The 22,931-nt window shown below is 42.1% G+C and overlaps 1 protein-coding gene and 1 long non-coding RNA gene across 2 annotated transcripts; one reads left to right on the top strand and one right to left on the bottom strand.

Annotated features, from left to right (window-relative positions):
- Positions 1 to 1,338: 1,338 nt before the first annotated feature.
- On the top strand, positions 1,339 to 2,138 carry LOC109323667. Its single transcript, XR_002104713.1, has 2 exons — positions 1,339 to 1,377; positions 1,878 to 2,138. It is a non-coding gene; the product is annotated as an uncharacterized LOC109323667 (long non-coding RNA).
- Positions 2,139 to 4,028: 1,890 nt separating this feature from the next.
- Positions 4,029 to 16,900, bottom strand: CUNH5orf63 (chromosome unknown C5orf63 homolog). Its single transcript, XM_019555350.1, has 4 exons — positions 16,853 to 16,900; positions 9,974 to 10,095; positions 5,438 to 5,494; positions 4,029 to 4,478 (listed from the first exon to the last, which is right to left on the bottom strand). Exons 2-4 carry the CDS (start codon positions 10,085 to 10,087, stop codon positions 4,302 to 4,304), a joined length of 348 nt encoding a protein of 115 aa, XP_019410895.1. The 5' UTR covers positions 10,088 to 10,095; positions 16,853 to 16,900; the 3' UTR covers positions 4,029 to 4,301.
- Between the last annotated feature and the right edge of the window lie 6,031 nt (positions 16,901 to 22,931).

The following is a 22,931-nucleotide window of genomic DNA, read 5'->3' as shown; positions in this document are numbered from 1 at the left end:
GAGGAGAGGCTACGGGACCTGAACCTGTTCAGCCTCCAAAAGAGAAGGCTAAGGGGGGATCTTGTGGCCTGTTATAAACTAGTCAGAGGGGATCAGCGGGCATTGAGGGAGTCACTGTTTCCCCGAGTACCGCCAGGAGTGACCAGGAATAACGGTCACAAGCTGGCAGAGGGAAGGTTTAGGCTAGGTATCAGGAAGCGCTACTTCACTGTCAGGGCGGCTAGGATCTGGAACCAACTTCCAAGAGAAGTGGTATTGTTTCCTGCCATGGCGGGGGGTCGGACTAGATGATCTACTCCGGTCCCTTCCGACCCTAGAAACTATGAAACTATATATGCTTTAAATTCAGGCTTACCAGGAGCTTGTGGTTTCTCATGGTAACAAACATCAGTGTACATATTCGCATGCATTGGTTGGGAGCTTAGTGTGTTTTTGAGGTGCTGTACACTGCATGGAAATGCAAAAAATGCTCACATGTACATTTCCATGTAGCATTTCCAATATTGTTCCTTTTGTCTTTCTGAGAACAAGTCATAAGATATAGGAAAGGAAGGACATAGTCCAGGTTTCTCCTCAGTCACAACCCCAATCCCACCACGCAGAAACAATGTTAAATTATCCCAAGCTTGATCACCACTTAATTCCCCAAAAATGTCAAAAGGAAATGTGGTTAATTGAGCCATTTCAAAATTACAGCTCTGAAGTGAAATCCTGACTACTTGAAGTCAGTGGGAGTTGTGTTGAGAGGGGTCAGTATTTCATCCTGGTGTTCTTTAAAAGAGCTAGTAATGACAGAACAGACGATAACTATGAACTGCGCTTGCATCAGATTTACTTCTTAAAGCATACAAATAACTCATATTTTATGTGAAATCTTTTAGTTCACACCCATATTGAGGCTTGAAGCTGGCACTGGGGGAAAACCAGTAGCCTTTTCCTGAGTTACTGCATGGAAAATCTGTGTTTTGCAAGGAAGACCATAGGTCTTGCCACTAAGGGCATTTATAGACATACTCCATGAGGCAGGGGGGCTCCAATTAGCATGGCTCCAAGAGCTGTATCAGTATCAGTGTCCCTGTGCTGAAAAATAGCAGTGGGGTGCTTTGAACTAAAGCTTGTTGGAAGAGTAGGTTAGGTTACATAACCTTTGTCAACTACCTGTATAGAAGGTTGATAATGTTTTACACATTTGCAAATAGCACTTTTCATCAATAGATCTGAAAATCTATACTGTTGTTTACATTCACAGAAGTTTAGGGCTGGAAGGGACCTTGTGAGACCATTGGGTCCAATTCCCTTGCTCTGGGCAGGAAAGACTGCTGGTGTCAAATAACCCCAGCCAGGTGTGCGTCTAGTCTCCTTCTGAAGATCTCCAAGGTAGGTACCTGTACCACCCCTGCTGTGAGTCTATTCCAGAGCCTGGTCACATGAACCGTGAAGAAGTTTTTCCTTATGTCCAGTCTGAATCCTTCTAGGAGTTTAATTTTATTACAAAAATCTTGACAGATAAAGTCTGGCCTCTCAACACCAAATTCACTCCTATTGAAACAATTCAGATCTATGATCTGAAGTGGCATTTCCAATATATTGCTTAAACCTTAGCTTCATAACCTCTTTATGCATTGTGGGCAAAGTTCTCTCTAGTGTTATTTCCCCCTTTGACCACATTCATCAATGGTAGAAGTGTAGGACTATGGATGGGATAGAACTCTGCTTCAGTGTCCAATTCCAGGAGCATACTTCATTTAATAGGTGCATTTTTTCAATTAAGCATAATACCTGATTCCCCCTAACTTACCCTGGTACAATCATTTGCACCAGTGAAATGTTCTGATTCGGGAATGTCTGTCACCCATTTTTGTGCTTACTTTGCACAGGTGTAAATGGCTGTGTGAGGGCAAGACAGGCAGAATAATCAAGGTTGTGGACCTGGAGAAATGGAACTAAAGAGGAACAAAACAAGGAGGTTATCCCAGACCAAGCTGAGGGGTCACTTACAAAAATAACAGCTGGTTGTAGTGTCCAGCTCATGATGCAACTATGACATCTGTTCTGTGTGAGAAAATGACTAACCTGAACTGCTGGTAGAGATTCCTTCATAACAGACCTGTGATGTTAGATTAAAATAGATATTTTTACCATGGTTTTTTCCTTTTGACTGATATTAATGCTTATGTTCCTGCCTCCTTTGTAAATGAGTTCTACCTTCTGTCTTGGGGAAGAGAGAAGTTTTTGAACTCTGAAAAACTAATGTGGAATTTTGTGGTAAAATTGCCTCCCTAAATTGGTAAATTTAGGGTTCTGTGTATGTCTGTGTTTAGGCTTCTGTCAGGATGGCAATGAAGATGACCCAACTTTATAGTCTCCTTGTTTAATTTCCTAATACTAGAAGATGTTCACGATAATCTTCAGTGATGAAGAATACAGAAAATGAGTAATCACAATAGTTTTGTTTTGTTTTTGAGAGGGCCGACTAAACTGATTGAACATCACACTTTTCCATACTATACAGTTAATATTAAAGACGTTTTTCTATTAGGCTGACCAATCTCTCTCTTTAATCGAACTCACCCCCATACTTAATTAAGGACTATCAATTATTTGCACCGAAAGCTTGTAAAGGATAAGCACTAGTAAAGTTGCCACAAACCTTGCTAAAGCCAGTATCCTTGCCAGTTACTAAGCTAAATTACGGGGAAGTCAGAGATGGAACTGCAATGTGGGTCTTTCCTGCATTCTGTCAGACAATGTAAGGGCCAACCTACGCTACTAAAAAGACTGCTAGCCTACAGGCCCAAGCACTGTTTCTATAACATGATTAGAGAACCTTGTTTTCTTTGCTCATAGGCAATTTATGAAAAAACCTGTTATAACATGAGCATCCCTAATCATGTCAGACACCCATGTAGGTAGCGTGTTTTTTAAAAATTATATAGTCAGAGCCTAAGGGGGAAGCTATGTTATCTCATGCCAGCAGACTTATAATGAAGCTGTTAGGGTTTCATGATTTCAGAGAGTAAAATGAAGATGGTAACTAGCATAAGGAGACATGTATGGAGTATAAGTCTTTTTTTCCAGGCCAGACTAGGTTCTGTTGGGTCAATTTCACCTTCACTGATACTTTTTCTTGTTTTGATACAGCTGGGAAAACTGAGTACCAGAGAAAAAAATTACTCTGCTTAGTGTAATAGATATCGCAGGCTTCAGTGCAAAATGTTTATCCCATTTTAAACAATGCCACTCAAGTTTTTGTTAGTAACAACTAAAGGTGGAGACAAAAGTGCAGCTCCCAGGTCTAACTCATGGCGATTCACAGAAATCACCATGAGTTAGACTGATCCTGCTAATGGTGGAGGATCAGCTCCAATCTGGAGCCAATCCAAGGAGAGAGGCTGTATCTTGGGTTATATCAGCTCTGCTGGAGTGTGTGTGTGTGTGGGGGGGAGGCAGATTGGAGTCTTCCCTCCTCCCCCTTGAGGTGAGCGGTTTTCAGTGCACTGCCCCCCACCTCCTGTAGGGCTGAGAAAACCCCAGAAGGAACCTCCCTTCCCTGCTTTCTCCCCCTCCTATCCAGAGACAGTAGCTTGAGCTGGGCTGCTCTTGCAGCGTAGCAGACAGAAATTAATGAAGTCACTCTATTTAGGACAGGCTTCAGTTGAACTCTCATACAATGAGGGTTAATTTGTTGCACAAATCAAAGGGCTCTGCAGCAGTGGTCTTCTGTTTGGGCATGGTTTTAGAGCGACTTCAAGGAGCCAATCATGAGACAAATGTCATTTCTGTCTGCACCTTAAATCCCAGGTTCAGGAAAGGTGCAGTATTACACAAGTACAGACTTGATGTCTTTATTCAAGTTTCTTTTTCATCAATAATAACTCCACTTCAAAATAATCACTTTAGCAATTTATCCATGTGATTTTTTTTTTTTTAAAGTCCCGCTCCCTCAAAAAAAAAAAAGCTTCCTTATAGACATACATTCTTTTGTCAGTGCAGACCATATTAACAGTCTGGAAGTATGTTTATTTTTATTGCTGCTATAGGACATAATTTGTTCAGAGAATGAAAAACTAAACAATCTAGGATAGCAGCAGATGAAAAGTACAATATGTGGTTTCCAGTCAGTCAGATGAGCTTCACCATTAATACCAAATGGAATACAAAACATTCACATTTCAGTTATTTAAGAAAAACTTGCATTAAATTCCAGGAAAAAAGTGTCTGATAATGAACCCAACACTTTCAAACCATATATATTACAAATTTGATTCAAATCCAGTATCAAGCTAGCAGCATCCTCTTCATTAGCAGTCATCATTTTGCAACTCTAGCTTTGCAAGTTGGTTCTCAAATTTTTGGATATCTACTCGATGCTTCATTAAGAACTGCCCATTTAAATGAAAGACAGGGATGTCATACTTATATTTATCGTACAATGCTACGTTGTCTGGAAGAGTGATATCCACTTCCTGCAAAATTAACTTTGAAAGGAAAAAAACTAGATGTTACAAACTAGAGGAAATTAGACACTTTGTCATAGCACTTTTGTCTGAAAGCAAAATTTGCTCCCGAGTCTGTCACATTTTCATCTGTCTGGATCTCTGCCCATTCATGTTGCATGCAAGTACATGTTTTCAGGGACAAATAGATGTGGTCATATACTTGGATTCTGTACTTCCCAGGCCCCAACATTACCCCCAGATCCACAGTGAGGAACCACCCAAGCACAGTCTTGGTCATTCTCATTCTGCTGCTCGTACCCCAATGGGAGATTGTGAGGCCAGATAATATCGCACCCTGCTCAAGTCCCTGACAAAACCTCAAAGGGCCTATTTTTGTAATACCTCATCACCTTACCCTTAAACAGAAAGCAGGAGAGGGACCCATCCACCTTTTGTAGCAACTGTTTTTCAGAGGCTTAAGCAGGGTGGAATAGAAACAGACTTAAGCACATAGGCAGACTTGGAGGCTTAACAGGTAGAACAGGATCGGGCCTTTCATGTTAACTTGTGGGTTCAGCAACCAGGGGCTCAAAAACTGGTCAAAGTGCACTCCATGCAGATGCCAGAATATGTTCAAACAACACAATGCAGAAATGTGACAGGAGGCTAAGCACATTTGAACTGCCACACAATCACTTTGCTGCAAACTGCATTGTAAGCCTCAGAAATATGTATGTATTATAGAAGCAGCTATTGTTAAAACTTCTGCAACACTGTATACACACTGGTTTACATTCTAACATCTGCTTGGGTCACAGAATCTGAAAATGCTTTTGGATAATGAGTTTTATGGAAATCAGTGCTGAAATTTTCTTGAAGAGGTTGTCCATGAAAGAACAATGGATGCAAATAAATCAAGGCAATTTCCTTTTACAAAGGAAGGATCCTGATTAACTATTCATTCCATATATAATATATACAGTATTGTATTACATTACCCTGTTTTTGTATGGCTCAAGCACTTCTTTTGCTTCATCACACAAAGGACATGGTTTCTAAAGGAAAATATTCAGGTTAATTTTAAAAAGAAGCAGTAAAACATGAAGATTATTGTTCTATCACTTAACATACTAAGGAAAAAGCCACCACATCCAAATGTTGGCTTCTTGCCAATGACACATCGCTTTCAAAATTTTTTTCCTCACCAGTGCAGTATGAATTGAAATAGTCAATGATTTTTAAAAAAAATATATAATGTAAGCAATAAAGGGGACATTTTATTTGTTGGACAATTCATGCCTTTAGGATCTTCGTTACCATTAATTTGTGATCACAATAAAAATATTTTTGAAATTCAAAATCTGATGCAGTGGTGCAGTTTTGAAGGCAAGCTATTGTCATGATCTAAGAGTTAATTCTACTGTGAGTTATGCCAAGGTATATCTGAAAAGCTGATTTCTATGAAGTCACTCCACATACACATCACTATTCCTTGCAATAGATCTTGGGCTGCAGTAACGCAATATATGTAGGGAGGAAAAGTGATAACTCTATCTTTCTGCCATGAAACATCTTCACAGTCAGATGATGCTGATTCCTTCTTTCTTTCCAAAGCTTTCTTAGGACTTTTCTATATAGGGATTTATCCTGAAATACCTCTTCCCTATTTCCTGATTCCCTGTATGGATATACTTATTCTGGAATAAGTTTGTCTATATGGAGGAGAATACATCAGGAACTACTGTCCCACTTTTAACTGCTGTACTTAGTCAAATCCAAGGTGAGGTTTTATGATTTTCCAAAATCTAATTGCTCTGGACTCATCTTAAATACAAAGTTGACCTAGATTTGAGTAAATAGGGTAATACTCTTAATTCAAATTATGTTTCCCTTATAGACAAATATTGAATGTTTGAAACCTCATGCCAAATGCTAAGGAACAAGCAGCTTGTGGTTTTCCTGTTTTTGTTTGTAACTTTTGAAAGAGCCGAAGAATGTGGGTGAGCCCAGGGTGTGTCTGGTCAGCCCACCTCATTTACACAAAATTATGCTCCATGTAATGGAGAGGATGCTGTAAACTAAAACCAGGACATTCTAGAATCTATTGGTTTTCTCAGCTAGTTTTGCAGGAAGTCCTAAGGCAGTAAAACAGGCCAGATAAGCTAGTAAGTGCAAAAAGCCAGATAAAGCAGCAGCACTTCTCCCTTACTTAGGGCACATATCAGCAGGCAAGCTGCCACGGTGTATCTGGCATTGGTTTAAAATCAGCTTTAGTTAAACGTGCAGCTTTGGGTGCAGTTATTTTTATCAGCGTAGACCTGTTTAGCCTGTATGCTACCAGGCACAGGCTAAAATAACACCTGGGCTTCAACTGGCATAAAAGCATCTACACACACAGCACCACCAGTCTAGACATCCAATTCAGAATTGCACCTCTAGGTAAACCAAGACAGCAGTTCATGTCAACCCTGCCTTCCGCTCTCTTGTTTGTTTGTTTGTTTGCTTGCTTTCTTTAAATTCACACCTTTCAGTCAGTGTTCAAATCTACCTCTGGATACTTACTTTAAATGTTTTCTGATTGAACTAAAATTCAGCAAGGCAAACTTGCATTGAAGTAAGTAAGTAAGGGAGAGAATTAAAAACTACTTAGTTATTTTAGTTCAAGCTTGTGTGGATAAGCCCTGTACAACAAAGCAAGTCACTCTATTCCTTTACCGGTGCCAACATTCATTTCCAGCGGGAACTCCTCCCAGAAATAATTGTGGGCTTTGATTACTCAAGAATCTCAGCAAACAGGCCTTAAATTGCTTTCATGGGACATTCAGCAGTTTACATACACGTCACAGTACACTACAGCTGTATCAGCAAAATCCCCTCATGGAGGTGAAGCTGGTATCATCAAAGGAGTTGTTTTGACAATTTAGTTAAACTACCTCCCCAGATGACATAAGCTGTAACCACTAAATGTCTCTTGACAGCATAAATTACATCTGTATGCAGGGAGGGGTGACCATAGCTTTTAGGGATGTGATTTCCTTCCCCTTTCTTCTCCCCATACCCTTCAATCAGTGTAGGTCTGATGGCAAAACTTTGCAGTGTAGACCCAAATAAATGTCTTTCCAAAAGTTCCCAATTGTCTAGGCCTCCACAGGAATTCTGTTTTCTTACAGAAGAAATATTTAGACCTGCTGGGTAACACAAACAGCTGAAAAGACAGTTTTATTTGTACAACTAATTCTCACTTACACTGTAGTCTTATTCACTCTTCTCACTTAAAAAATAACCAAGCCCTGAGTGAATGGTTACAAGCTGAGAGTACAAATCTGTGCATTATAAGCAGCCTAAGCCATAAGCAGTGATACAAGATATAAAAGACACTTTAACATAAGACTGTGTTCAACAAAACAGGCCAGTTCAGAAAAATATTTCAACTTTGCCATCAGAAATGTCTGTCATGATTTCATACTGCTTACAAAGCTTTAAGCACAAAAGACACATAAAAGAGTCTTTTCCAGTTATTACTTCTAAAACTAATCTCATTACTCCCTAAATTATTGCCTTTTGCATTATGAACAACTTGGTGTTGGATCAGCTGGTGGAAATAGAGCTGGGCCTTTAAAACATGTTGCTTCACATAATGCACATTCCACTGATGAACAACTGCTGATATTTGTTTGAGGCTGATATCTCTGCAATGCAGTTTTAACATTTTTTCCAGCTATGAACAGAAAAACAAACAAATGTCATAGTGAGACAGCACGTCTAATGGAGTTACAAAACTCCACCTTGGGACAGAGAACTTGAGACTGCTCAGATAGTAGTCCCTTTAAGACTTGGGCTGCTGACCATTTCTGGCTCCATCTCCCTGGGAATATAAAGGCTGTAAACTGGGATTGCAGCATTAGCCTGGGCTGGAAAACTGAAGCAGTAGGAGCTTGTCTGGATGGCCACACTCATGCTCAACCTATTCTAGCAGGGAAAATGTTTTCCCAGAGGAACCATGTTGAAGGTTTAGGGATGATTTAGCTGCTTCTGTAATGCAGAGAGATGCGAATCTGGAAAGGGGTAAAAGAGTACTGATCCTGGAGATTTGAGGTGGAAAGAGGCCCAGGGAATCTGAGAGAGAGTTCAGTAAAGCCTTTTGGGCCAATACTCAAAGTTGTACAAGGTTCTGGGCTGGTATGTGAAGGAACAGAGTAAGCCTGAATTCCCATTTTGCTTTCTCATGGCAAAAAGGATCAAAGGAGCCCCTGCAGACGAATTAGTGACTGTGAGAGAGGGACAACTGAAGTAACTGTGCCTACATCCCAAACTGAGTGAGAAGTGCAGAAAGGCACTTGCAGAAATCCCACTGAACTCTTCAGAAGAACTGGAGCTTAATTTAGTGCCCTTGGCTAAAGTTTTTCCTTCTCCCCACCTTCTTTATGGTTTGATGGCTATACTTATAACAACTGCATGCATACAGTCTGCAAAGTGCTCTTAAATGAAAGTTGCTTAAGCATATACTATTGTGTATTTGGACAAAAAGCATGAGTTTTCATTTGACTGGGGGAAGGGAGCTACAGTTTAAAGTTCGTTCTGTGACAGGGGCTATTCAGGTTCTCTCCCTTAAACCACCTAGCCACATTTATAGCTCTGGGTATGGACTTGCACGCTCCTGGTGGGTCAGATACATCCATGAAGAAAGAAATCCATGTTGAGTCTTCAAGGCAAGCAACTAGAACAAAGGATTGTTTTTACTTATAAGCTACATATAATGCCTATGGAGTCACTCAGATGCAATAATTCTACAACTCCATCTTGTTTGAGTTCTACAGTCACAGTCAGAGCAGAACCACATTGTGAGGTCTCATTCAAAAGACACCCACAAAATGAATTGCACAGTACTAAATTAATTAATTTTCTTCCAAAAAAACAAGGCCTGACCTATTCCTCTGGGGTGTATTTAAACCTGCAATTCCTGGAAATTGAAGTACAAGCAACCCTCACCATTCACAGGGGGATACATTCTCATATCCCCCGCGAATGGTGAAATCCGCAAATAAGTGAAATGGTGAAAACCCCCAGTGGCTGGGGGAGAGGGGCAGGGCACGGCTTCGGCAGTGGGAGCACTGCAGCAGCAAGTGCGGAGCTCCCGAGGAGCTTCTGTAAGTGTATAAAGTGTATTTAAAATGTGGGTTTGGCATTTTTCAGAATATTTGAAACCGCAAATGCCGAGCCCGCGAATAGCAAGGATTTCCTGTACTTCAAAGCTGATGTTTTAAAATGCTCAGGCTTTGTTCCATAAACCAGTGGCACCAAACTCACTTGATCCCAGGTTGGATCAGAACTATGGGATTCCTTGCAAACCAGATCTGGACCCACTGCTGGCAGTAGGTAAGCAGTGCTAGGGAACGGTGGGTGTTACAAGTTGCATGCCCTACTACTGCCAAAATGTATTCCCAACAGGGCTCCATACCCTGGAATTCAGTGGTGGGCCGTGTAAGTGGATGACACTAATCTGTTGGCCAAATGTTTGCAATGAACTAACTTACCTTGGTGAACAAAGTTAAGACTGGTATATTTGTACTGGCTGCACAAAGTTGTCTCCCTAGCAGATAAGGAGAATATCTTGACAGCTGCACTGCTGTGCTCCGAAACCAAAGCATCTTTACCTATTGAAAATAATAACAAAAATTTGCCATTTAATTATTTACTATAAGATAAAGCTCAGAAAATGCTATAAAGTTGAAATGGTGCTCCAGTAACTTGTGGGATACAAATGCAATCAAACCAGTTTCATAGCACTTATGTGTTCAGTCTTGACATGTTAATCTGGAAAAGACTTACTATGCAGCACACATCATAACAATTTAATGTACTTCAAGAACATCTGTTTAAAATTTAGATTATACTTTCTTGCTGAAATGCTTTGTTTAAATTGTCTAACACAAATGCTAGCATAAATATACTACACTACCTCAACTAGACACATACCAGTAAAAACTACACAAAACTAACAGAATGCAATGTATTGAGCTTTGAACCACTGCAATCTTGCTGCATTGCTTGACATAAAATATTTTACTTACTCAAAATTATTCCATCAAACAACTTGTTTTGTACCTACTCAGAACATAAAAATAATGCTTCCTGCAGCAAGTAAAAAGGGAAAAAAAAGACTGCAGACAAGATGATTTAATATTGTGGTATTAAAAGCAAATGAATTACCCAGAAATCCTTTATGCAACAGCAAATTAATTTATAAAAGATGCTGATGAATTTGAGGTTCATTTGGAGCTCTCTCATATGAATTTAGTGTTAAGGACTGAAATCTTTTGTCCATAGAAGAGCATTAGCAACAACAGTGCTTCCTCCATAATAGCCCACAAATGAGCTTTAATGTTGGTTTGTCAGGATAACTTCTAGAGTCCAAAGACTATTTTAATCTCCCTGCCTATTCATTCTTTGACCCTTTTGCTGAGACAATCATCAAAGGTGTCAGCTGTGATTGTGTTTATTGTGCTCACTGGGACTCCCAGCTCCTCTCTATGAAGAGCTAAGGTCTACAGCTTCTACTTGATAGCTATAGTTAGAACAATATCAGCTCCATCACTCTGGCTGCACTGGCAGAGACCTGGTTTATAGGGCGTATGTGTTGTGTTGCTTTTTTGGGGGTGGAGGTAGGAGGAAAAGGTGACTAGAGTGAGGCAGGAGGTAAGGCAGGGTGGCATGTTAAAGACTAACTGGTCAGAGGGACACAAACTTTAACAGGTGAAAGCCTATTTCAACAGATGCTAAGAACAGAGCGAGAGAGGGAGATGGCCTGCCATGCTTCCACGAGAGTTTCAGTAGAAAATGCAACTTCCATGTTTTGAAACATCTGCTAAAATAAAAGTTCTTGCATCTATTGTGCTAAATTACAACCATACCGAAGTGGCGACATATAACTTGGGCTCTGTACACATGTTCAGATGATCTGGGAGAATTTCCCCAAGTTTGTTTCCTAGTAGAAAAACTTACCCAGAGACGCTTAAACAGATACTCAAATGCTGAGCCCTTGAAAAGCAGGGAGCTTCCAGTACACAAGCGGCACAGTCAGGGGACCCCTGTGAACACATCTCGGCATGCTCTGTAGACTCCCTCAGTCTGCCTTGAGGCAGATGGCAGCAGTGTATAAGGCAGCCCTGATCAGCTGACCTAGACAACTCAGTCAGCTTATGTCTCCCTGCAGCACAATGTGGGATTGTGAAGGAAGCATGTTCTTGGAACTTCATGGCAACAGAAAGGATACAACTGAGAACCTGCTGGTCTACCAGTTCCTTCCAACTGAGTTAAAGCTAAATGTCTGTTACCAGTAAAGAGTATATGGAACACAGTCGAGCATCTGTTACTATCCAGGAAAAGAATGGTACCACCTTGAGTAAAGCAGCCAAGTGCTGGCTGAGCGTTACACTGTCTCCTGAGGGGGGTTGTAGCAACACCTTTGGCTGCTGAAAGACTGCAATATGGCTTCTTTCAAAAGAGAACATGTATAGATATTTACTTTCCTGGGAGTGATTTAATCTCGGTTGTTCCCAGATTATTTTTCTACTGGGACAACCATTTTTGCTCTCGGAGAAAAATCCTGAACACTTGTACGCTCATGGTTTCTCCTGGGAGAGCACCGACTACCCCAGAAGAAACTGCCTATATGTGGCTTTGATGGCCATTTTTCAGATGTGAGAAAAGTACCTACTTTTGTAGTAATGACATAAAAATAGCCATTTGAAATGGAATACATTGTAATGAGCAGGTGGTAGCTTTCTTATCCTGGATGACTGTATCCAGCTCCTTGACTGTTTTCCATGTGCTCTTTACTGGTAACAAACATTCACCTTTAACTCAGGAAGGAACTGGCTGAGCAGCAGGTTCTGTGTTGTAGCCTTGCTGTTGCCATGAAGTTCCAGGTGACTGCTTTGCCAGCACTGTGAAACACTTAGGCAGTCAGACTTGGTTTAGCCAGGTGGAAACTTATTTGATTTAGATGGGGTTTTGCATACTAAATACAGAGATCAGCTTGAAAGCTTTGTAAAAATGTAAATCTGCTTGACAATAAGTGGCCTCAGTAGTCATTTATAGAAATATTTATGTCCATAATCACAAAGAAAAGCTGACCAAGACCAGATGTGCTTTGGCGTGACAAAAATGTAGCTTGTGGGCCTGCTTGCATCCAAGATAAAAATGTCAAAATAAATAGAGTTGATATTTATTTAAAACTTGGCAGAATATTTTGCTGCCAACCCAGCAGGCAAAAATTGTGATTTAAACCTTCCCCCCAGCAACAAACCCTGATAAAAATCCTTTGTCTTGTTTTTTTCCCCTCTGTACATTTAAACTTCAAGCAGACACTCTTTGGAATTCAGAAGCAGACCTTCATTACCCAGAACTACTCTTGAGACTAATGATATGCTATGCTGCCAGGGTCACAAAGCTATGGGCTGCAATAGCTACATGAGAATGGGATGCTACAGAAATCTTATGTACAAATCAAATATACTGCACAGACCTAAGATACGTCATTATCTACTTAACAGGTAGTAGATGCATCCTGGAATTCTCGGGTGATTTTTAACCTTTATATTGGAAATCATATTTCTATTCAAGATGCCTAGCATGGGATTTACACTCTCTATGACTTAGAACCTCAGACTTCAATTTAAGTACCTGTTTGAAGGGAGCTATTGATAGGGGAGCTGTACCCTAATCACAGTGATATAAACTGGGACAAATACCTTTAAAGCCAAAAGCCCCAATCTTGGTCCAATGTTCTAACCATTCTGTTTTGTTCACTGGCATAAAACAGTCTGGCAGATTGAACTGCTGGAGCATCTCCCTGTATGGGAGATGTCATCAGACACTGCAAAACTGTTACAGCACAGAAGGTACAGTCTGGAGTCCCTTATGCTCCAGAACAGCAGCTCGGGGAAAGTAGTGCAAAGCAAAACAGTTGCCCTGAGTAATGGTGGGAATTGGGCCTAGCACAGAGCATCCTCAGGACTATGCCAGATTCTCAACTGTTCTGGAGGCTTTTAGTGTTTCTGAGATCTAACAAGTTCCTGCTCTTCCATTTGGTTAAATTTAAGAGGGGGAGGGGAAAAGAGATTTGGGGATAAAATAGAACCCCCCCTGTAAGTATCTGATATACTTACATGCCACAGAAATACAGGAGGATGTAAAGTCTGGCTCGTGCCTGCAGCAATATAACTCATGTGTCCCCAGTACTGACAGCTACTGTCAGGCTGATTCATGCAAGAAGCCCAGGTAAACTATGAGTACCATTTGTGATCTACAGTTGTGCCTAAAACACCCAGATTCCAAGCGGCCTATCTAGCTGGATCTGCACAAAGCTAAGGTTTCTCAGATGAAACAGCCCAATCTTTGCTGATTCTTCCCCTGTTTATTTCTTCCTTTAACAAGAAAGAAAAGGAAATGTTGCACAGATGCCCTGCAGCTTTCACGCCATGTGGGAGAAATCTGTGGCATTCCTATGTTTTTGTTATAAGGAAATTAAACTGCTAACAATTAGTGGAAAACCTTTGATACAGTCATTCTAGAAATCCTTTTCCCCCCATGAAGTTTTAGAGGCTCAGTAAAATGTACACAGGAAGCAAGTGATCTCGCTATTCCAAAAGGTACCTCTCATCCTGCCCCACCCCCCTTTTTTTCTACCTACAGTAAAGAGATGGTAATAATTTAACAAATACGATCTTTTAAATGACTAAAGTTGGCCAACGCTGTGTTCTGGGAGACCAAATTGAACTAATCTCCAATAAACAGAATCTCTATCAGTTAATAAATTCTGGTTTTCACCAACAAAAAAGTGATACCGAAAATGTTTTATTTAGATTAACTGTTTGTAAACCTAAAGCAGAGTTAAGCATGGTTGCTTTTTTAATTGTGTATTTTTAATGACATTTTTTCTTTAATAATCTCAACTTCACATCACACATATTCTATCTGTGGTTCTGGATGAATTGTTCAAATAGTAATGAATCTATTGTGACCTGAACAACAAGATCCAATGCTTTGTGATTCACCATAGATTTTAGCTAAAGTCTTATTATATCTATGAATGTACCATTGCAATTGAGCACACACACACATACACTTTTATTTTTTTGCAATCTACAGATTCTAATTTAGGCCAGGGATCCCAAGACATTTGATAAAATAACCATAATTATTTTTGGACAAATCACTTCAAGTGTTTTATAACACCTTAGGAATCTGAAAGCTATTTTATATTTGCATAAAATGGAGCATATGATAGTTCTTTACAGATTTTCCCACTACATAATTGTTTAAAAAAACTATTATACCACGGAGAATATATTCTTTTGATCCACAGGTTGAAGATCAAATGTAAAGATCTAGAAGACTGGATATGGGGAGGAAGACTCCAACTACACGGTGATGACAGAGTGCAGTCACTGAATTGAAGAACAGAGATGGGCAGCCCCTCTTGTATCAGAAGTCTGCATAGTCTCCTGTTCCAACCTAACCCTGGTAACAAATAAAAATGAGTTTTTCTGCCTGTCTGTCTAGTCCTGTTTATAGTATATTTAGTAGGCAGATGCTGACATGAAGAATAAATACTTTTTCCACTGTTCCCCAACCCCAAAAAAGGATCCAGGAGTGCCTGGATATGGAAACCAGTGTCCAACAACTGCAGTTCCAACATAACAGCTGTGGACTCTCAGCCACAAGAGCACAAGCTACACATGCAAATTAAAGCTGGATAAAAAACAGCTATAAAGTTATTACATATTTTCCAACATTAACTTTATAGCAGTTGTTCCTTTTTAAGGCACAACTTTTTAATTTGTATATGTAGTTAGTTTAAATTAATTGTGCAATAAACCAGGTAATAGTATAGTAGATACAATGTGTAGAAGGGGCCAAAGTATTGGTAGGGTATCTTAAGGGAATTTCCCAGGAGTTCCTGTGTGCCAAGCTCAGCTGTTCAGCATCTATTTGAGGGGGGTATGCATGTGTGCATTGACAGGCAGGGGAAGCCTTCCTTGCTTTCCTTTTCGTTCCACAACAATCTCCTTTCTAGCTGATGAGAATCAAAGGAGAATTTCTTCCACGCTATGTATGTCTCCTTCTTCAACCCTGGTTCTAAGGGGTTCCCTTAGGGTTACTGCACAGTAAGACCAGCAAAACTCTCTCTCTGAAATTAATTACTAGTATAAGGTATTCTGGAAATTTTAAACAAATGTTAAATATCTTCTTTAAAATGACCCTAGACATAGCACAATTCATAAAGTCTTGAAGTAGCATTCTTTTTTCCCAAGGACACATAGCAAATTAAATTAAAAAAAAAAGATTCTTCATATCAATTTGTTTACACGCATGTTGTTGTAACACACTTTTGATATCTACTTCAATGGAGAATGTTAAATACCAGTGCGCCATCTATTAATATCCCCCACTATATCAGGACTAACTCTCTTTTACCCACCCCCAAAACTGGAGAAACTCTACAGTGCCACTACACTCCACTCTCTAGATCAGTGCTTCTCAAAGTGGTGGTTTGCAGACCGCTGCCAGTCTGCAGCGAGTTGCCAGGAAAGAAAGAAATATATTTTCAGAAGCATAACATTGATATGTCATAGTGCCACAGTTCATACGTTCCAACACTCCAGGTGACGTCATGTCGTGTGATTTGAGGAAAGAGAAAGAAACAACTGGCCGTGCATTTGTGTAGCACTGTTACACACAGTTGCTGCCACCGGCTGAACTGGGCGCTGGTCCCTGGCCCATTGGAAAAAAACCTGCCGGTCCGGCACATCAGAGAAGCACTGCTCTAGATGACACTATGGGCACACTGCATCCTATACCCACCAGGGGGTTTCTGGAACACCACCGTGCCCACAACACGCAAGGTGAACAGGCCCACATATCTGTATATATCAGTTATGGATTACAGTGCATACACTTTACATCAGGAAGGCAAATGCACGTTACTGTTGTATTTTAAAAAAACCACTTGGCTACTGTGTGAATCAGATTCAACATCTCTTATTTATGTTAATGAATGCCCTATCGCTTATCTCGGGTGACTCTCTGCACTCCTGGAGGCACCAGGGGGACCGGCAACCCAACTGCGTGCATGCAAGCAAACATGATGCCCAGAAATTACCCACATACCCTCCTCGGTGGGGATTTTTGGCCCCTTAAGCCCATGCCCCTTTCTCCAGGATCAGCCTTATAATAATAATTGGTTCCTCTTGATTTGATACCATACAAGCCATGTAGGCGCAGTCGAACCTAGGAGAGCTTTCCTGGGCAGGGCGCTCGCACCGCACCACCCGGGAGGCTGTAGCCAGGACTCGAACCCACCACCCCTCTGCTTCGCGCAACCCCGCGCGCCAGCCTTCACCAACCTGGGGGGCCACAACACCCGCTCCCTCCGGCAGCACGGGGGGAGGGGGAGAGGGAGAGGGAGGGGGAGGCGGCAGCTGCTGGGGCCACCGCTTCCGGGTTCCGCGTCTGCAGCGCGAGTCGCGTCACCCGCCCCACAGCGCCCACTGTCGGCGCCGCGCGGCACAACAGCGCTTCTGTGCGGGCGGCAGGGAGCCGTGCCTCACCTTCGTGACGTAGGCGCTGGAGCCTTTCTCCGCCCTTTGTGACGTAGGCGCTGGGGGTCCGCTCCCTTGCTACTGTGGGGAGCGGGGGCGCTGCGGCGGGCACCCTCCTAGGACTAGGTCTGCTCTTAAGGCGTCAGCTCTTCGTTTTCTCCCCCTTGCTGTTGGGGGGAACAGCTGAGCCATTCTTCTGTGGCAAAGAGCTCCGGAAGCCCCCAGCAGGGCAGGGAGATTTGCATTTGAGATTCCCATGTGAAATCAATGGGTTTATCTTACTGGGGTGTGGGGTGTAGCCGTGCTGGTCTAAGGACATAGGCAGACAAGGTTCTTTGCATGAATCTGGTATCTTTTATTAGACCAACTTAAATAGCTGGAGAACAATATTTAAGGAAGCTTTCGGGTTCAAAACCCCTTTGTCAGGCTAAGGAAGTTTCAGGAGTTGGTGTGTGCTCCTCCTGGATGGAATGAAAAGTAAAGAAGCCAGAGGCTGGGCTGGGCTGCATGCAAGACAGGTAGTCAGTGAAAATGTAGGTTGGGGAGCCAGTGGGTGAGAGGGGGGGAGAGAAGGGGGATGAATAGTGAAGAGATACCTGGGGAGTCAGATGTCAGGCAGGTTATAATGCATCATAAATCCAATGTCTATATTTAGTCCATGATTTTTAGTGTCCAGGAGGTTGATGAAGTGGAGTTCATAGGCTCGCCTCTGAGAAGTGCTTTGTAAGTTTCCTTTGAGGATCAGGACTGAGAGGTTGGAGAGAGAGTGGTTTTCTTGCGAGAAATGTGCCTGCACAGGTAATTGGGTATTCCAGTCTTGGATAGATTTCTGGCGTGCGTTCATTCTGGTGCACGGTTGTTGTTTGGTCTCTCCTATGTATTTTTCATCAGGGCATTTGGTGCATTGGATGAGATATTTCTGGAGGTGCAGCTGTAAGATCCAGGAATGCTGATGGCTGTGTTGTGTGGTGTAGTAATTGTGGGGGTGGTGGAGAAGTGTCAGCAGGTTTTGCATTTCTTGTGGCATGGTCTGGATCCTTTTGGTGTGTTCTGGGCTTGAGGAAGTTTGCTTCTGTAGATGAGATTAGCGAGGTTTGGTGCTTGTTTGAAGGCTAGGATGGGTGGCTCTGGGAAGATCTTTTTAAGAGAAGGGTCTCTTTGTAGTATGGGTTGCAATTGTTTGAGGATTTTCCGTACAGGTTGGAGGGAGGGGTGATACGGCATAACCAGCGGTGTGCAATTTGTGGGAGGTTTTCTTCTGTACTGCAGCAGTTCTTCGCGTGGTATCCGGGTGGCTCTTTCAAACATGTGATCTATCTCTCTGGAGGAGTGTCCTTGTTGGGTGAAAGCCTTTTTTAGATAGGTGAGGTGGCAATCCTGGGTGTTCTCCTTAGTACAAATTCACTGGTATTTGAGGGCTTGGCTGTATATCACAGCTTTTTTGGTGTGTTTAGGGTGATTGCTAGTTCTGTGCAGATATGTATGTTGGTCTGTGGGTTTCTTGTATAACGTGGTCTGTATTTTATTCTGGATACTGATCATCGTGTCTAAAAAGGAGATGTTGGTGCTGGAGTATTCTAGAGAAAGTTGGATGGTGGTTGTTGAATTTCTGATGGAACTCAATCAGGGATTGCAGGTTTTCAGTCCAAATGATGATGTCATCAGTATATCTTAAGTATAGCAAGGGTTTGATGTTGCAGTTCTTGAGGAAGTCTTCTTCCAGGTGGCTTATAAAAAGGTTGATACTATGGGGGCCATTTTGGTGCCCATAGCTGTTCCCATCATCTGGAGGAAGTGTTGATTATTGAAAGTGAAATTGTTATGTGAGGATGGAGTGTATAAAGTCAGTAATATCTTTGGGTCTGTATTCTGAGTTGTCATCTTGTTCCTGTAGATATGTAAGGCAGGCTTGGATGCCGTCCTGGTGTGGGATGTTGGTATATAGGCTGGTAACGTCCATGGTGGCTAGGAGGGTGTTGCTGGGAAGGTGGTCAATGTTTTTAAGTTTCCGGAAAGAGCCTGTAGTGTCTTGTACAAAACTTGCTCTGTGGGTGACGAGCGGTTTTAGGATTAATTCACACACGTAATAGCACTCACCATGCAATGCACCTGACAGGATTTGCATTGTTGTCACCAGCAGTCTCTCAAGTCAAGGATGATCTCTGCCACCACTTGTTGATTCATAGATTGTTAGGTGCTGTAAGGGACCTCACAAGATCATCGGGTCAAGCCCCCCTGCACTAGGCAGGAAAGACAGCTGACCCCAGTTAGGGCAAATGGGCTTATTTACCTTTAAAATGGGCTTATTCAAACCCCAGTTGGGGTCAGTTGTCTTTCCTGCCTAGTGCAGGGGGGCTGGACCGGATGATCTTGCGAGATCTCTTCATGGATCTTGAGGTGACTGAGGAGTCCAATCCTTGAGCCATGCTGGAAGTCTGTCTCTACATGAGGGCAGGATTTTTTTTTGTGATGCTCTTTTAGTAGACCAACATTATAGCTGGCAAAGGCGATGAGCTTTCAGCCACATAAACACCCTTCTTCAGGTCTCCGAAAGAAACAGTCCAGTGATTTAAGTCCAATCCCCTGCTTTGAGCAGGGGTCGGACTAGATCTCCTGAGGTCCCTTCCAACCCTAATTTTCTATGATTTCAAAGAGAGAGACTACCATCACTACGGATACACAGCTTTTTGCCATTTACAAAAATTCTTAAAATTGTTGCAGCAAGTAGCTTAAGTCCAAACCTGTTGAGCAAGCCTTTGTGTAGTTTTTTCAGGGGGCCTTGGTGCTAGAGGCCTTTTTGTGCTTCTGTGAAAATCATCCACATTTGACCAAAATATGAATCTGAGAATTTCAGTGCAGTAGATGCTTGTTCATTTATCAGCTATTTTTTAAAAAAAAATTCAGTCTATATAGAGCATGTTCCAATTCAGCTTTGCATGGGGGCTCGAGCAGGCCTTTCCTTGCAATAGCTGTTCTTGATTACTGGAGTTTTTTTATGACATCCAGCACTAGATCTATTAGCAGAGTGACTGCCTCTCCTGTGGTCTCAGTGCCCTAACTTGCCTTCTCCTCCCTCTCCCTTTTGGCTACAGGTGCCCTAGCTGCATGGAGGAGGAAGTAAACTTACTTAAATGCAGAGAGTAGAAGAAGTTTACTTTGTGGGGCAGGGAGAAGAGATTGGGAAAAGGATTCTGGAGTATTAGGAAAGCAGAACTGAGCAACAAGTCTGAAATAAAGAGCCTGAGGCTAGTGGGAGACTGAGGAGGAACGTGGGATAAGGAATACAGGAGAAGACACTGAGCTGGAATCCTTAGTAAAGAAAATAGAGGGAATTGGGCAGGGAGCCTATAGCAGGGTGGTCAGGCTTTTCAAATAGGGCAGCCAGTCCTGGGGAAGGAGCCCAGCTCTGAGTGCTTAGCTGGCAGTTAAAAGGCCAAGCAAGGTGAGAGGAAGGAGCTTGAGCTGGGGCTGGAGAAGCTTCTAGGCAGGAAGCGGTGTGAATTCAGAGGAGCCTTCAGCTAGGAAGGGCTAAAGCTAAAGGGCCCTCTCCTTCTTCCTGGAGAAAGGCTAAAGGTTTAGTTTGTTGGCACCAAGGATTATTGCTTTGCATAGAAGGACTGGCTGAGGGGCTCCCAAGGAAACAAAGCCAGACAGCGAGGCTGCAGGCATACAAGCCTGCTTACGGACCATTGTTTGGGCTGTCTGAAGGACTCCTAGGGGATAAAACCTGCCCATTTGGCATTGGGTACTGCAGCTTGCCTACAGAGCTGCTGGATGTTGGACGAGAAGCTAGAGGAAAGGAAAATGGTAAGATGCAAGATTGGTAAAGGGATGTGCTTGGGGCAGCAGGAACAGAAGCAGAAGTCTGGGCTCCCCTAGACCACATTCCCCTCCAAACCCTTGAATGAAACTCAATTCCTGAGACCTAATTCCCCTTTTATCAGCAAATACCTTTGAAACTCATTGCAAAGTGTGTGATTCACAGCCCTCAAATGGACAATCCAAATAGGCTAAAGCAATCTACTGCTGATATTAGTTACTCCATTAGCTCAAGTGGCACAGGTCTGTGTGGCAGACAAAGTTTCTAGCTCTTCTCCAAGCATGTGGGGAGGTGTTACACTCACTGCTTTTTTCAGTAATTCATTTTATAAAAGCATGCACAAAGTACATGTGCCCACTGCTAAAAGGTACAGGTTGCCAAGTCCACCACTTAAAAAATGTCAGGGATCAGATTGTCTTTGTCTCCTTAATTCAGCATAATATTAAAGATAGTCAGAAATTTTCTGATAGAACATGTTTCTATTGGAAAATGTGCATATGTCAAATTCAAAATGTTTCACAAGAATGTGTCAGTCATTAACAAAAAATGATGGAAGCCTGTCTGGCTTCCTGCCTGCTCGCTTTGTGTAGGTTCCCAGAGCTTCCAAAATGCTTCAGTCTAGGATGCCAGGGTGTTAAGGGACCTGAGCTGCCTGGCTCCCTGCCCACACTCTGGGGAAGCTTGGAAGACTGCAACTGAAAAAGAAAAGCTTCAAAGGATATATTGCTTTAACATTTTCCAAAACAATTTCTTGGCATTTCCATTCTGTAGGCAGGGCCAGCCCATCCTATATTGCTAAACCTGTGGCCACAGGGAGCCCCGCAGCTAAGATGCCCCCTGCGTCCAGCTGCTGGCCACTCGCTCCCTTCCCCCCTGCTGTGGCCACCGCCAACTTCACATCTGGTCGCTCACCACCCCACCAATGCCACTGGCTTCTTGTGGGCAGGGGGCCCCAAAACTGTTTCTTTCAGGGGACCCCAAAAACTGGAGGCTGGCCCTGTCTGTAGGGATTTCCTAAATTTCATCTCTTGTTCAGTTTTGGAATAATTTAAAAAATGATATTCTCAGAGACCAGAATTTCAGTCTCTCTCCACCTGTCATTATTGGATAGTTTTTAATTTTCTCACATTGCACACTGTTTTTTCTTATAAGATCTCTGCTGAAGTGCATAATGTCAATGGGACTTAACTATTAAGAAGCCATTCAAATATACACCCAGGAGGAGTCGCCCTACTTTTACAGGATTAGTGAAATGTCAAAATGGGACTCTGTTCCTCTCCCTTCTGCTCCATCACGTTCAGCTGTCTCTGAACTCCTGTTTCAGCTGAGCATGCTGTGAGGGGGAAAGCAATGGAGAGCAGCCCTGTTTTAAACATTATGGCCATCCTACTAAAAACCAGTCAAAAATGATCATTAGATCAAACTGGCCAGATGTCTGGGACAAGTGTTTAAAACAAGGCTGTCCCAGCAAAACTGGGATGTATAGTCACAATTTATTATCCTAATTTTACAGGTAGGGAACCAAGGCCTGCAAAGGCTAAGCAATCTGACGGAGTTCACAAAGGCAGACTCTCAGTGGTAGAGCAAAAATTACAGTCCTCTTCTGATTACGTGGCCTGTACTTTAACCATCATTCTTCCCAACGTTTCCTATATTGCCTTTCCGTTTCAATTCCTTTTTTTTTCTTTTTTCTTTTATTGTTTCTAGACCTTGACAGTCTCAAAATGTCTATTTTGAATTACACACCATGTTCAGGTAAAAACCACCTGGATTCTCTGTAATACTTACTGCAGCAGTAGGAGTCTTATATTGAATGCTAGTAGAGGTACCACAAGTTTAAAAAAAGAAAAAAGAAAAAAACATACCTTGCTCTTCAACTTTTCAGATAGGAAGTTACCTATGGGCTAAATGAGTGATTCTCAACCAGGGTGTTATGCCCTTGAGTCTAAAAAGATTGAGAACCTCTGGACTAAACTGACCTGTAAAAGCGGCAATAATGTCCCTAAAGTAAGAAGTTCTTTACCTCCAATCTTGATATTTAGGGTACATGGATCCTAAATGGTGATA

The sequence above is a fragment of the Crocodylus porosus genome, unplaced genomic scaffold (assembly GCF_001723895.1).
Source record: "Crocodylus porosus isolate Cpor-Errol unplaced genomic scaffold, CroPor_comp1, whole genome shotgun sequence".
Taxonomy (NCBI): Eukaryota; Metazoa; Chordata; order Crocodylia; family Crocodylidae; genus Crocodylus; species Crocodylus porosus.
This window is presented reverse-complemented; position numbering and strand designations above follow the sequence as displayed.

What these genes read in the sequence shown, in the direction of transcription:
- CUNH5orf63 (XM_019555350.1), bottom strand. Translation starts at nt 10,087, where the DNA reads ATGCTTTGGTTTCGGAGCACAGCAGTGCAGCTGTCAAGATATTCTCCT. An exon ending in TCTTAACTTTGTTCACCAAG is followed by an intron (nt 5,495 to 9,973) that starts GTAAGTTAGTTC and finishes ATTTTCCTTTAG; the next exon opens with AAACCATGTCCTTTGTGTGA. An exon ending in TTGAGCCATACAAAAACAGG is followed by an intron (nt 4,479 to 5,437) that starts GTAATGTAATAC and finishes TTCCTTTCAAAG; the next exon opens with TTAATTTTGCAGGAAGTGGA.